At 61.2% G+C, this 14,684-nt stretch overlaps 1 protein-coding gene across 1 annotated transcript in view; it reads left to right on the plus strand.

The window, feature by feature from the left end:
• SDK2 (sidekick cell adhesion molecule 2) overlaps positions 1 to 14,684 on the plus strand; it is a 46,923-nt gene that overhangs the window by 20,075 nt on the left and 12,164 nt on the right. Inside the window, exons 3-21 of the mRNA XM_056506190.1 lie at positions 6,206 to 6,312; positions 7,407 to 7,554; positions 8,209 to 8,342; positions 9,166 to 9,277; positions 9,456 to 9,646; positions 9,986 to 10,069; positions 10,138 to 10,332; positions 10,443 to 10,559; positions 10,659 to 10,826; positions 10,986 to 11,088; positions 11,294 to 11,470; positions 11,547 to 11,683; positions 11,844 to 11,991; positions 12,060 to 12,200; positions 12,284 to 12,465; positions 12,638 to 12,753; positions 13,722 to 13,917; positions 14,002 to 14,100; positions 14,453 to 14,644. Of these exons, the coding sequence (XP_056362165.1) occupies positions 6,206 to 6,312; positions 7,407 to 7,554; positions 8,209 to 8,342; positions 9,166 to 9,277; positions 9,456 to 9,646; positions 9,986 to 10,069; positions 10,138 to 10,332; positions 10,443 to 10,559; positions 10,659 to 10,826; positions 10,986 to 11,088; positions 11,294 to 11,470; positions 11,547 to 11,683; positions 11,844 to 11,991; positions 12,060 to 12,200; positions 12,284 to 12,465; positions 12,638 to 12,753; positions 13,722 to 13,917; positions 14,002 to 14,100; positions 14,453 to 14,644 (2,747 nt within the window). The remainder of the gene's footprint in view (positions 1 to 6,205; positions 6,313 to 7,406; positions 7,555 to 8,208; positions 8,343 to 9,165; positions 9,278 to 9,455; positions 9,647 to 9,985; positions 10,070 to 10,137; positions 10,333 to 10,442; positions 10,560 to 10,658; positions 10,827 to 10,985; positions 11,089 to 11,293; positions 11,471 to 11,546; positions 11,684 to 11,843; positions 11,992 to 12,059; positions 12,201 to 12,283; positions 12,466 to 12,637; positions 12,754 to 13,721; positions 13,918 to 14,001; positions 14,101 to 14,452; positions 14,645 to 14,684) is intronic.

Raw genomic sequence — 14,684 nt, forward strand, 5'->3', positions numbered from 1 at the left:
CCAGGCAGAAAGGATTAAAGGAAAGAAGCGAGAAACCAACCAAACAAACACGTGGGGACAAACCCAAACAAACCCAGCGCAGCCAATGGAGCAGAGAAGCCGCGGTGCAAATCCCCGCTGGGCTCCCCCCGACTGCCAGCATCCCTTGGCTCTGCCCCGTGGGGATTTCGAGTGTGGAGACGAGGCTTTGGCTGTCTTGCCTGGCACTGGAGGCTGCTGGTGAGAAGGCGAAGGACCAAAATTAGTTATGATGGGCAGAAATTGAATTTTAATAGAGCTGTCGGTGGCGCGGAGCCAGCCCGCTCAGGCAGTGGGAAGGTTGTAATTAAAAGTTAACGAGTTTAGAAACAGAGTAATCCTTGGAGAGGGGAGGACTGGTGCTGGTGGCCACGGAGGCTCAGGGGTGTTCCTGGCCATGTGGGGCTGGTGAAGGGTTTGGGGTGCACCAGCCCCTCCCAGCTCGGTCTGGGGACTGGAGGACGTTCCCAGAGCCTGGCAGTGCCCACCAGGGAGGATTTGGAGAGGACAGTGTGCTGCGGGGGGCTGTGCCCAGGGACTGCTGGCCTTGGTGCCATCCCCTCATCATTCCCAGCGAGGCTTGGTGGCATCACGGTTCCCAGCCAGGTTTGGTGGCTTCACCTCATGGTTTCCAGCCCTGTGTCTTTCAGCATTCCACCCTCATCATCCTCACCGCTGCTCCCCTGAGCAGGGCATCCCTCCTCCCACCGCTGCAGCGGCCGCAGTGCATCCCCCCGTTCTGGGGGGCTGTGGGCGGGGGCTCGCTGTCCCCCAGCCCCGCTCGGTGCTCGGCGGAGCTCCCGCCGTGTTTCCAGGGAAGGAGCCGCTCTCCCAGTTTGGCAGCGTTTCCATGGCGACCGCCCTTTTCCTTCCCGCAGCGGTTCCGCCGCCACCGGAGCGGCTCTGGGCGCTCGGTGGCCGCCGGGCTCGGGCTGGCCCTGGCCCCGAGCCGGGCAGGCTCACGGCGGTGCCTCTGATCCCTCGGGAGCATCCCTGGGGAGCACGATCCCTTGGCTCTGTGAGCATTTGGAGCCATCCTCCCTGAGGAGCATCCCAGGGTGATGAGGGGCTCTAGAGGAGCTGGGGACCAGCCTGGGGCTGTGTGACTGGGGAGTCATCCCCCCCCGAGCCATCCCTGGGGACAGTCTGGCTCAGTGAGTGATCATGGACCCGTCCCCTGGAGCATCTCTGGGGATGGGAGCATCCCAGCTTGGTTCCATGTGTGTGCAGAGCTGCCTTCCCTCAGGAGGATCCCAGGGGATCGAGCAGGATGAGGGAACCCCGAGGGATTGAGCAGCAGCCTGGCTCTGTGTGTGTGTGTGGAGATATCCTCCCCTGGGAGCATCCCTGGGGAGTTCAGGGCTCTGTGTGTGCCCACGGACCTGTGATCCCAGGAACATCCCTGGGGGTGGGATGGGATCAGGGGTGGGATGGGGTCAGGGGTGGAATGGGATCAGGGATCAGGGGTGGAATGGGATCAGGATGGAATGGGATCAGGGATGGGATGGGATTGGGGTGGAATGGGATCAGGGATGGGATAGGGTCAGGGGTGGGATGGGGTCAGGGGTGGGATGGGGTCAGGGATGGGATGGGATCAGGGATGGAATGGGATCAGGGGTGGAATGGGATCAGGGGTGGAATGGGATCAGGGGTGGGATGGGGTCAGGGGTGGAATGGGATCAGGGACCTCCTGCCTTCCCCTCCCCTCACTCCCCCATTCCCTGCTGCTGCCATGGGCTGCAGGAGGCTGTTTTCCCATGTTTTTCCCATGGGATCCCTGCTGTGACACCCCTCTGATCCCCACGAGGTGCCAGCAGCCCTCTCAGGTGCCCTGGCCCTGCTGTCCAGCTCTGTTTTCCCCCCAGGATGTCTCCAGTGCTGGGCTCTCCACGAGCTCTCTGGAGCTGCTCGTATGAGGAATCATAACATGCAAATCAGGCAGCTTGATGTCTTTAATGAAATCCTCGGAAGGAAAGCGCTTCTCTGGTGAATTGGGGATATTTATTTCTCATACAAGAAATTTAACATGCAGATTAGTTGGGTCTGGTAATTTATCACATGAGATTGTCCTATTAAGGGCTGCATCGAGTCCTGCTGCCTTTGGAAATTACCTTCCACATAGATTACCTCTGGACAGACTCCCATCCGTAGGGATGCATCTTCCAGCTCCTAAATCAGCCCTCGTGCCTCTCCTCACGGCCTGCACAGCTGCTGCAGGAGCACAGCAGCTACTGGAGGATTCCCTGCCTGCTCTCAAGAGCCCAGATCTCCTTTGCTGGAGCTTGGAAAAGTTTAATTCCATCTCCAACTCCAGCTGGCTTTGCCCCAGCTCCTGCCAGCCAAGCAGGGCTGGCACAGCTGAGCCTCCCCGTGCCACCCCATGCCAGCCCGGGGGGGTTTCCAGCACGTGGTGCCTCTGATCCATCTCCATCTCCTTCCAGGAGCCTTTCTGTGTGTTCTCACTGAGATTTGGGGCTGTTTCAACCCCCTGCTCCTCACTGGGCTGTTCTGGGGTGCCCCCCGGGGGTGCAGGGACACAGCTGGCTGCACACACACGACCCTGACGTGCCTTTGTGGGCTGGTGAGGATCCCAAATGTTTGATACCCGGGTTTGTCCCCAAATCATTTAAAATACGGAGCCAGGAGCCTCTGGAAATCCCAGACCTGGGGCAAACAGGATGGATCACCCCTGGATTCCTGCTGGAATATCAGGATGTGCTCTCACTGGAGCCCATCCCTGCCCGGGGTGGGGCCAGCTCTTTGCCAGCCCAGGTGTGAAGCCCCTCCCTCTGCCTTGGGGAGCTAATTACCGTGCAACGGGGGAATTAATGGGAGCTGAAGAACATTGGAAGCATTGGGTGGGAGCCCAGCAGGGTTTTCCTGGCTCTTGTGGCTCCAGCCTGGCCTGTGTCACCTCTGCCATCACCGCAGGTGGCAAAGCCCCAGGAGTGCTGGGCAGCATGGGCTGGCTTTTCCTGGGAATTCTTGTGCTGGGGACACTCCTGCCTGTCTCTGTGCCGTGCTTGGAATTCTGGGGACACTTGAATGTTGGCATGAGGAGCTGTGGGCGCAGGGCGGTGGTGCCAGTGAAGCACAGCAGTGTCAGGGGTGGCAGGGAGGGAATTTCCGTGCTGGGATCTGAGAGGGGCTCAGGGAGAGCACAGGGAACTGTCGGAGCAGGAGGTGCCACCGGAGCTGGGAGGTGACCAAGCTCGTGGTTAGCAATGCACCAAAGCCCTCCGGATGCCACAACACGGATGGAGGCTCCCTCCATCCCTGCTCGGCAGGAAGGAGGCTGATTAATACACGGGCATTAATTATTAAACGGCTCATTGTTCTGGCAGGGCCAATTGAGGCGGCGATTTACGGGGCTGCCGGCGCCCGCCCAATTCCCACGGCCGAGGGAAAACACTCCGGGCAGGAGGAGAGGCAGCAGCCACGTGGATGCAACCAGAGCCCGTTCCAATCGCTAATTGGGATCCAATAGCCCGGTTAAGGGGGGCTGATGGAGCTCCAGGGGGGTGCTCGGAGCCTCATCGAGCGCTGGCCCGGCGCAGGGGCCGGGACACGGCTCGGATGCTTCGAGTCGTTAAACCTCTGCTAAGTGTGTTTTAATGCTCACTTGACATTTCATTATCCCACAGTAACTATTCAAACACACGTCCCCTCCAGAATTAATTAGTCGTTATACAGGGTATTAATCAAAGGGGACTGTGCCAGTGTGCTTCCATCCCAAATCCGATCCAGCTGTTGCTGTTACTGGGCGGCATTGGAAGAACCTCAGAGATTTCTGCGTTCTCCCGGCTTTCAATTTGATGGATCAAATCCTTTGGCTGCTGCTTTTCCCGGCCCTTCTCCACCCCCTCAATCTAAGAATAATTCGGCAGCGTCAGCCCCACGCTCCTCAGCAGCCCTACAATAACAGAGCCACGGCAGCAGCCGGGGCTGGGGCATGGAGAGCACGGTTGTGTCGGGTTGATGTGGCCAGGAATGTGCCAGGGTGGCACGGGGAGGAGCTGGGCACGCTGTGGGATCAGGGAGGGAGGGATGGATGGATGGATGGATGGATGGATGGATGGATGGATGGATGGATGGATGGACGGATGGACGGACGGACGGACAGGTTGGCATTCCCAGCATGCAGCCATCCATCTGTCAGACCGATCCGGTGCCACAGCTGCTGCTGCAACCCCCCCGGTCCCCCGGCGCGGGGCTCCTGCCCGCGGAGCCCCCTCCTGACCCCGGGGCTGAGCGGGACGCAGCCGCTTCCTGCCGGGGCACTGGGGTCAGCGCTCGCTCTGGAAGGGCTTTTCCCCACGGACGATGCCCTGTCAACCTCCATCTTCACAGAGGAGCCAAACAAACCCCTGGAACAGCGGAGTCAGCAGCGAGGGCTGCGCCGGGAGCTCGGCCAGCTTCGCCCCGGTCCCGGCTGGAGCGGGGGCGGATGGACAGAGCCACCAGGAGCTGCTCCCCGCATGGAGCAACAGCCCTGGAACTCCTGGCCATGAAGCTGCGGCACGAACTGGGGGTGGGGGAAATGGGGGGTGACATCCACCCCTCCTGCCTGCAGCACATCCCCTGTGAGGGGGTGACAGCAGGGTGACATTGGGGGTGAAATCAACTCCCGTCCCCTTCTAGCCAGGCGTGATGGGAGAAGGAAATTGAATCCGAGCGGTCTTGGATAAAAGCCTCGGTGAAGGCGAGCGGGAGAGAACAAAGTCTGTGCTGGTTTGGTTGATGACTGCGGGCTGGGCTGCGCCGGGAATTGATTTCCTTTCTCCGGGCTATTTTCAGCCGCTGAGGTGTGTGTGGAAGTGCTGCTGCTTCAATAACTCCTCCAGCTCCCGTGTGTGGGGACCAGGTCCCCTTAATTGGATCTGCGGGGCTGGGGGACAAGGCGCCCTGTGCCCGTGGAGGTGTCCTGGCTGTGGGGACACGCTGCTGCCAGCGCTGGGCGCTGAAGCTGCTCCTGTGACCCGCTTTGTGTCCCTTGGGCTGTGCCAGAGCTGGTGGCTTTGCATTGTCCCCGTCCTGGAATGAGGGTCTGGAGGGAACACGGATCTCTTTGGGGACACGGATCTGTCTGGGGATACGGATCTGTCTGGGGACACACGTGTCCCTCTGCTGCTGCCGTCCGTCCACCCATCCGTCCGTGGCCGTGCGTGTGTTCGGGAGTCACGGTGTGATTTATTAACGAGGACACCGCAAGGAGAGCGGGCCCATTATTCCTGGCGTCTGCAGCCGCTCCTGACAGCTCCGTGGAATTGAAATATCTTATTTAAAGCCTCTGGGGAGCTTTTTTAAATATCAGCCGTGACACTCAAGGACTCGTTCCCAAAGGGCACCCTGGCTCTTCCCGCGGGGACGGGTGACCCCGGCACGCCGCGTGGGTGGGCGGCTGGCGGGTGGCACCGCGGCCTTGGTGCCAGTCCCGCCGTGCTCTGCCCATCCCCGCGGTGCCAGCAGGGTACCCCTGTGTCCCCTGTCACCCTTCACCATGCGGGGAGGGGCCTCGCTGCGCTCCTGGCACAGGGAACGTGCTCCTCAGGTCTTATGAAAGTTTAATTTACGCTCAGTTCTCAGAAGAACAAACAAAGCTCTGCCGAAAGAGCCCGCGGCGGGTTTTAACGCAAGATAAGATTTTTGGGCAAGGAGGGCTGAGCTTGCTTTATTTATTCCCTCTCTGCTTTATCTCGCAGCGCTGCCCGGCCCCCCGAGCCTCCCCCGTCTGTTTTGGGGGGATGAAACGGGAGCTCCAGGGCTGGGGGCGGCCCGGGGGGGTCTGGTGGCGGCAGGGTCCAGCTTGGGGACCCTGTTCGAGTGGAGATGTGGTGATTTCCTTTATCTCCGCAGCGGCTGCTGGCGCTGATAAGAGCAGGCGTGGGGGTGATAAGGGGGTTCAGCCGGGATTGATCGGACTTGGCCGCTCTCAGGTCCTGGCTGAGCGACACCAGCAGACCGCAGTGTCACTGCTGGGGCTGGGGCAGGGCTCAGGGCTGCGGGCCCCAGGTCCCAGCTCGTCCCGGCCGTGAGTCACACCCAGCTCCTGCCCCGGGAGGTGACGGTCACAGTGGGAACACTTCCAGGGTGGGTGGCCGCGAGTCCCTGTGTGGCACTGAGGGTGTGCAGGCCCTGCTGTGACAGTGGCACGGATGTCCCCTCACTGCTGGTGCCCCTCCCGCAGGTACATGATCACCTCGCTGGACCGCACCCACGCCGGCTTCTACCGCTGCATCGTCCGCAACCGCATGGGAGCCCTGCTGCAGCGCCAGACCGAGGTGCAGGTGGCCTGTAAGTGACTGTCCTGCTCGTGGGGACAGCGCGGGGACACGCAGCTCCCAGCATTGTGTGACAGCTCTGGTGTTGGGGCCACTCGTGGCCAGCACTTGAGGGCCTGGGGAGTCCCTGGGGTGACACTGGCAGAGACATTGGAGCATCCCTGGGGTGACACTGGCAGGGACATCCGGAGTGTCCCTGGGGTGACACTGGCAGGGACATTGGAACATCCCTGGGGTGACACTGGCAGGGACATCCGGAGTGTCCCTGGGGTGACACTGGCAGGGACATTGGAACATCCCTGGGGTGACACTGGCAGGGACATCCGGAGTGTCCCTGGGGTGACACTGGCAGAGACATTGGAACATCCCTGGGGTGACACTGGCAGGGATGTGCTGGGATTTTAGGAGGAGGTGACAGTGCTGAGGTCCGGGATGGTGGCTCTGTGCCCTGAAGGGACCTGCCCCTCTCTGTCCCCTCCTTGGCTCCAGGACACCCCAATCCCATCCCCTTAAACATCTCCTGAGGAGTGGTGACAAATCAGGAGGATAATGAGAAATTAATAAGGCAGCTGTGCTAACAACTAATGATAATGGCAAAGTCGTTAAAAAAGGATTCTTTACATGTTTTTAATTACAGCAATTAAGGGAGTCAATAAAAATCCCCTGTCCCACCCCCCCTCCTCCGTGCCCCCCCAGCTTCCCTCAGTCTCCCACAACTGCTGTGTGCTTCCAGCCTGGGAATCCTGGGTGGGATGGGGACAGCTGTGCCACCCTTGGGGTCGGGGTCACGCTGGGAATGTCCTGGCACCGGGACATGGGACAGGGAACAGAGAGAGGCTGGGGAGCCCCTGAGCCCTTCCTGCTGTGGTGGGGACACTCAGACAGGGGTCCCTGACCCAGCACAAGGCTGAGGGGCTCCAGCTGGAATGATGGATCACCAGGAGCAGCCGGTGGCATCTGTGCCACCCAAAATGCTGTGCCAGCCAAGTCCCCCAGCCGAGGAGGGGACCAGGAGCAGCCCCTCTGCGTCACCCACCCCCCAAACCCCGTGGTGGGTCCCTGGGCGCACCCCCAGCCCCTGGCACGGCTCTCTGCCCTGCTCTGCAGACATGGGCAGCTTCGAGGACGGCGAGGCGCAGCAGAGCGTGTCGCACGGGGAGGCGGCCGTGATCCCCGCGCCGCGCATCGCCAGCTTCCCGCAGCCGCAGGTCACCTGGTTCCGCGACGGACGGAAAATCTCCCCCAGCAGCCGCATGTGAGCCCCCCCAGGATCCCCCTGAAACCTCCTGGAACCCCCTGGAACCGCCCAGCATCCCCCATTTCCCGTTGTCCCCACACTAAGGATGTTTGACCGACATCTCGAGCGCATCGTGCTGAAACCCAGGGACGCACGGGGTGACTAACGGCTCTGTTTGTCACCGGAGAAAGGGATTTCTGAACCAAAAAATGAAAACAAGGCGGGGCAGAGGGTGGGATAGAGCCAAGCACGGCGCACACACGTGTGCCAGGTGTCCCCACGGAGCTGTGGCAGATCCCGGTGCTGCCGGAGCCCTGGCAGCCACAGCCTGCAGGAATTGAATTTGTAACCCCCATTATGCAGGAATTGAACTGGTCTCCTTTCGATTTGCAAAGCGGGATTGAGGAGATAAAACTTCTTTATCTCATATTTAATGGTAAAAAAAAACCATATTCCCCACAGCATTTTATGTTTCCAGCAGATTAGATTGTTCCATTAAGTAAAAAAAATGAAAAAAAAAAATAGGAGAAATCCTAGAAATCTGTCCCGTGGGCTCTGCTTGGACTGAGGGGTGCAGGGCTTGGTGCCCCCATGCTGGGGTGAGGTTGGGGGTCCCATGTGGGTGCTGGAGGGTCCCAGCTCGGTGGGTTCACTCTCCCTCTGCTGCCCCAGAGCCATCACGCTGGAGAACACCCTGGTCATCCTGTCCACGGTGGCGCCGGACGCGGGGCGTTACTACGTGCAGGCGGTGAATGACAAGAACGGGGACAACAAGACGAGCCAGCCCATCACCCTGACCGTGGCCAGTGAGTGTGGGGGGGCACTGGCCCCCTCCCCCCATCCCCTGCCTCTCCCCCAAGTTTAATTTGCAGTAAATCTCTTCCAAGGCTGTGGCTTCTGCTGACTTAACAGTTCGGCTGCCTCAGAATTTATTTAGGTGCTCGTGGCTGTGCTGCAGGCGCTGTCACAGGCAGAGCTGCTGCTCCTGCATCCGGGGTGGGCTGTGGGATGGGTGTCCCCATGGACACTCTCCCCTGTCCCCCTGCCAGCTCCTGGCGCTCTGGAGTAGCCCCTGCTTGGTGTCCACCGCTGTGGCTTCATCCCTCCAGCTCCTTTGAGCCCTCCATGACTTCCAAGGGTCCCCCAGCCCGTCCCATGGGACACGCCCTGCAGTGCCATCAGCCCTGTCACACTCTCCCCCACCCCCGCTCCTGCTGCTCCGCGGGGTTAGGACAGGTTATCCCCGTCTGTGCCTGCCTGTCTCCTGTCCCCATTAATCTGTTTTCCCGTCCCTCGGCGTCCTGGAGCGCCATAAACATCCCGGAGCCCCTGTTTATGGATTCAGCTCTATCAGCAGCTTTCGAGCCCATCGCGTTTTTACAGCGCCTACATGAGGGTTTTTTATTGTTGCCATCATTTTGCTTTATGGACTCCCTGCTCCCTCCTCCCTGCTGCCACCAGGCGTGCCAGGGCTCCCATGGGAGCACACAGCTTAGGGAAGGCACCCTGATGTCACCAGGGTGGCATCAGGTCCCTGTCACCTTTGTCTCCTCCAAGCCATGAGGGATTTGGGTGCCCTCTCTGGGCAGGGGGTGCTCATGATTGTCCCTCTGGCCTCCTTCTCCCCAGACGTGGGTGGCCCAGCTGATCCCATCGCACCCACCATCATTGTCCCACCCAGGAACACCAGCGTGGTGGCCGGCACCTCGGAGGTGACCATGGAGTGTGTGGCCAACGCCAGGTGAGCCCTGGGGTGGGGAATCTCCCTGTTGGCATTGCCCAGCCTCGGGGCTGGATGCCCTTAAATCTGTTCCCAGCACACTCCTGGAACCTGTGGGATCCTTCCCACCTGAGCCCTGCGGGGTGGAGGGAGGTGGGATCCTCCAGGGAAGCTCTTGACACGCCTCTGGCCCCCCCAGGCCACTGATCAAGCTGCACATCATCTGGAAGAAGGACGGGACACCCGTGTCCAGCGGGATCAGCGACTACAGCCGCCGGCTGACCATCCTGCACCCCACTCTGAGCGACAGCGGCTTCTACGAGTGCGAGGCTGTGCTGCGCAGCAGCAGCGTCCCTGCCGTGACTGCCGGCGCCTACCTGTCCGTGCTGGGTGAGCTCCTGCCCTGGGCACTCCCTGTCCGTGCTGGGTGAGCTCCTGTCCGTGCTGGGTGAGCTCCTGTCCGTGCTGGGTGCAATCCTGTCCGTGCTGGGTGAGCCCCTGTCCGTGCTGGGTGAGCTCCTGCCCTGGGCACTCCCTTTCCGTGCTGGATGAGCCCCTGTCTGTGCTGGGTGAGCTCCTGCCCACGAGCAGCCCAGACCACACGTGCCATGAGCTGATGAGGGCTCAGCACTGGGGCTGGGGTGGCAGGTGACAGGAGGGGCACTGGCCGCCCCAAGGGCCCTGGGGAAAGGCTCTGTCCCCGTTCCTATTTCCCGGTTCCCTCGGCAGAGCCCCCGCAGTTCGTCAGGGAGCCGGAGAGACACATCACGGCCGAGATGGAGAAGGTGGTGGCCATCCCCTGCCAAGCCAAGGGTGAGCTGCTCCCCAGCGCCCTCCCCGTGCCGCCAGCACCCCGTGCCTGACGCGGCTGTGCCATGCAGGTGTCCCCCCTCCCGAGATGGCCTGGTACAAGGACGCTGCCCTCCTGCCCCTGGAGAAGCTGTCGCGTTTCCAGCTGCTGGAGGACGGCAGCCTGCAGATCAGCGGGCTGCTCCCTGACGACACCGGGATGTTCCAGTGCTTCGCCCGCAACGCGGCCGGCGAGGTGCAGACCACCACGTACCTGGCCGTGACCAGTAGGTGCCAGCCCCCCTCAGCCCTGGCTGGGTTGGGTGGAAACTCCTCTGGGTCAGGCTGGGCGCAGGGAGGGAATTCAGGGGGGGCTGTGCACCTCTGTGCCCCGCAGGCATCGCCCCCAACATCACGCGGGGTCCCCAGGACAGCACGGTGATCGATGGCATGGCCGTGATCCTCAACTGCGAGACCTCGGGGGCGCCGCGCCCGGCCATCACCTGGCAGAAAGGTAAGGGCTGGGGACAAGCCTGTCCCCTGAGCCTTGCCGTGGGGCTCGGTGGCCACCGCAGCGGTGGCCGTGGCACTGACGGGGCTCTGCTGTCCCCAGGGGAGCGGGTCCTGGCCAGCGGCTCGGTGCAGCTGCCGCGGTTCACCCTGCTGGAGTCGGGCAGTCTCCTGGTGAGCCCTGCGCACCTGCCCGACGCCGGCACCTACACCTGCCTGGCCACCAACTCCCGCGGCGTGGACGAGGCCTCTGCGGACCTGGTGGTCTGGGGTAAGGGACCCTGCGGGTCCGTGTCACCCGCAGCCGGGAGGGAGGGACCTGGGGTGGAGCTCTCTGGGATGGGCGCTGCGTTTTGTGGGTGCAAACGGGGGCTGTCCCTGCCGGCGCCACCCCCGCAGTGCCCGTGCTTCCCTGTGTGTCCCCTCGCAGCACGGACACGGATCACGGACCCGCCACAGGACCAGAGCGTCATCAAGGGCACCAAGGCTGTGATGAGCTGCGGGGTCACCCATGACCCCAGCGTGGACGTCAGGTGAGTGAGGGGTTTGGGGAGCCCAGGCACCCCCGGGCTGCCGACCTGGCTGCTGTCGTCGCTGTCCTGGGGAGAGAGATGAGGGTCCTCCTCCCCAGCCTCGCGCTGGCGGTCCTGCAGTGCCACCTGGTGCCTTGTGACCCTGGTCCTCTCTGCTCACTGGGGAGCTGTGGGGCACCGGCACACCTGGCTCCCCCTGGCACAGGTACGTCTGGGAGAAGGACGGGGCGCCGCTGGGCCCCGAGAGCGGCCCCCGGGTGCGCCTGGACGAGCAGGGCACCCTGCACATCTCCCAGACATGGTCGGGTGACATCGGCACCTACACCTGCAAGGTGATCTCGGCCGGGGGCAACGACTCGCGCAGCGCCCACCTCCGTGTCCGGTGAGACCCGCCCCATCCCCCCGCCTGGGGCTGCGCCCCCTCCTCCCTCCCTTCCCTCCCTAACCCCCCTGTCCAGGCAGCTCCCCCACGCCCCCGAGAGCCCCGTGGCCGCCCTGAGCCCGCAGGAGAAGCGGGCCATCAACCTGACCTGGGCCAAGCCCTTCGATGGCAACAGCCCCCTGCTCCGCTACGTCGTGGAGGTCTCCGAGAACAGTAAGGGGCTGCTCCCACCCCCCTGGCACCGCCGGGGACTCCTCCCAGTGTCACCCTGGTGCAGGGGATGCTGTGGCGAGTCTGGGGACTCATCAGCCGGGCAGGGGACCCCAGTGTGGTGCAGGTCAGGTCCCTACCCTGCTGTCCTCTCTTCCCCCAGACGCGCCCTGGACCGTGCTGCTGGCCAGCGTGGACCCCGAGGTGACATCGGTGACAGTGCGGGGCTTGGTCCCCGCCCGCTCCTACCAGTTCCGCCTGTGTGCCGTGAACGACGTGGGCAGGGGGCAGTTCAGCAAGGACACGGAGAGGTCAGTCCCGGCCGGGGGCCCTGGGGGGGCTGCTGACCCCGGGTGCTCACCCTGCCCTGTCCCTGCAGGGTGTCCCTGCCCGAGGAGCCGCCCTCTGCGCCCCCCCAGAACGTCATCGCCAGCGGCCGCACCAACCAGTCCATCATGATCCAGTGGCAGCCGCCCCCCGAGAGCCACCAGAACGGCGTCCTCAAGGGCTACATCATCCGGTGGGTGCCGGCAGGGGTGCCCCAGGCTCCCAAACCTGCTGTTGGTGGGGACAGTGGCAGCTCTGATGGCTCCTGGTCCCCAGGTACTGCCTGGCAGGGCTGCCCGTGGGCTACCAGTTCAAGAACATCACCAACGCCGAGGTGAACAACCTCCTCCTGGAGGATCTCATCATCTGGACCAACTACGAGATCGAGGTGGCCGCCTACAACAGCGCCGGCCTGGGGGTCTACAGCATGAAGGTGACAGAGTGGACCCTGCAGGGAGGTAGGCGGGGACAGGCAGGGGTGGGCAGGGGCAGCCCCAGAGCAGGAGGGTGGGTGTGGAGGTTCTGGGGGATATTGGGATGTGCTGGGCAGGGATGAAGCAGGGTTTGGACCCAGCTGGTGGAGGGGACCTCGTGGAGCTGTCGCTGTGAGCTGTCCCTTCATCCTGGCAGTGCCCACGGTGCCTCCAGGGAACGTGCAGGCTGAGGCCACCAACTCCACCACCATCCGCTTCACCTGGAACCCCCCCAGCCCCCAGTTCATCAACGGCATCAACCAGGGCTACAAGGTGAGGGTGACTCCCAAAAACTGAACAGCTTGTGGCAAAAACTTCACAAACTGTCTTGGCTCCTCCTCGCCGAAATCCCGGATTTTAATTGGATCTCTCCCAACTGTTAAAATAATATTTACTGTTATTTAACACTTGCATGGGCTCGGAGTCTCCCATGCTCCGTAATTAATTCCGAATTGCAATTAATTCAAATTTACGTTAATGAAATTGAATTAAAACATTAAACTTGTGTCTTAATCCAATCGAAAGAAGTTCGGCAATTTAATTGCCGCTGGATGAGATAACCAGCGTGAGCGGGATATTTAACATTCTTATTAAATGCCACTTAGTATTTTTGATTAGTGTTTTTTAGGGCCTAATTAGTGTTTAATGAAGTTGCTAGAGGCTATCTTGCACAATAGCAATTAAATGCCCAGCCATCCCTCCTGGATGGGGGCAAGGGGGGATCCCGCGCTGTTATCGATGGATGTCACAGCTCCATAAACAGCGCTGGCATTGGTGCTCCCTGCGCTGTTAATTGATCGTTAATCAACGCTGAATTAATAAGAGGAGGCCTGAGATGGATATCTAAACATGTAAACCATCAAATAAAGAGAAAAAAAGTCAGGGCTCACCCTCAGCTGTTGCTGCCTTTGATGTTCGGAGTCCTGCAATTGTTGTTTCAGCAATCACATCAGATTCTGCTGGGATTTAACAGGAAAATAATTTTTTGTCTTGCACTCCTCATTAGCTCTTTTGCATTTTTAGATTTATTTCTCTAAGGTTCCCAGAAATTGGAAAAATGATCAGCTTGGGAGAAAAAAACCTGTATGAGTTTACAGCTTTGAAATGGAAACAAAAGCACAAGAAAACCCCCACCCGTAATAATAATAAAAAATCGCTACTAAAACTTGGTGGAAAATAGAAATACCTCATAAATATCATGAGAATTTCAGCAAATGACATTGCATTCCCTTTTCCCTCAGCTGATCGCGTGGGAGCCGGAGCACGAGGACGAGCCCACGGTGGTGACGGTGCGGCCCAACTTCCAGGACAGCGTGCACGTGGGCTACGTGGCGGGGCTGCGCAAGTTCGCCGAGTACTTCACCTCGGTGCTGTGCTTCACCACGCCCGGGGACGGCCCGCGCAGCCCCCCGCAGCTGGTGCGCACCCACGAGGACGGTACGGGGAGGTCCCGACCCTGCCCGCCCGGGGGGAGCCCAGGGATCCTGTGTGCGGGTGCTGAGTTTGGGTGTTTTTGGGCAGTGCCTGGCCCCGTGGGGCACCTCAGCTTCAGTGACATCCTGGATACGTCCCTGAAGGTCAGCTGGCAGGAGCCGCTGGAGAAGAACGGGATCCTGACAGGTACTGGCTCTGTCATGGCTTCCTTTCCCACCCTACAGTCCCTCCCCCTTCTCCTGTCCCATTCTCACTCTGCAGCATCTCCCCTGTGTGCCATTGCCACCCCACAGCATCTCCTGTGTCCCATTCCCACCCCACAGCATCTCCATTTTCCTGTCCCATTCCCACCCCACAGCATCACTCGTGTCCTCTTCCCACCCTGCAGCATCTCCATTTTCCTATCCCATTCCCACCCTGCAGCATCTCCATTTTCCTGTCCCATTCCCACCCTGCAGCATCTCCCACCTGTCCCTGCACCACGGGGTGCAGGGGTGACACAGGGGCGGCACAGGGGTGACACAGGGCTGCATTCCAGGGTACAGGATCTCCTGGGAGGAGTACAACCGCACCAACACGCGGGTGACTCACTACCTGCCCAACGTCACCCTGGAGTACCGTGTCACCGGCCTCACCGCGCTCACCACCTACACCATCGAGGTGGCCGCCATGACCTCCAAGGGGCAGGGACAGCTCTCCTCCTCCACCATCTCCTCAGGGGTCCCCCCAGGTGAGCACAGTGCTGTTGGGGTGCTGGAGGGCTGTGCTGG

The sequence above is a fragment of the Oenanthe melanoleuca genome, chromosome 18 (genome assembly GCF_029582105.1).
Source record: "Oenanthe melanoleuca isolate GR-GAL-2019-014 chromosome 18, OMel1.0, whole genome shotgun sequence".
In the NCBI taxonomy this organism is placed as follows: Eukaryota; Metazoa; Chordata; class Aves; order Passeriformes; family Muscicapidae; genus Oenanthe; species Oenanthe melanoleuca.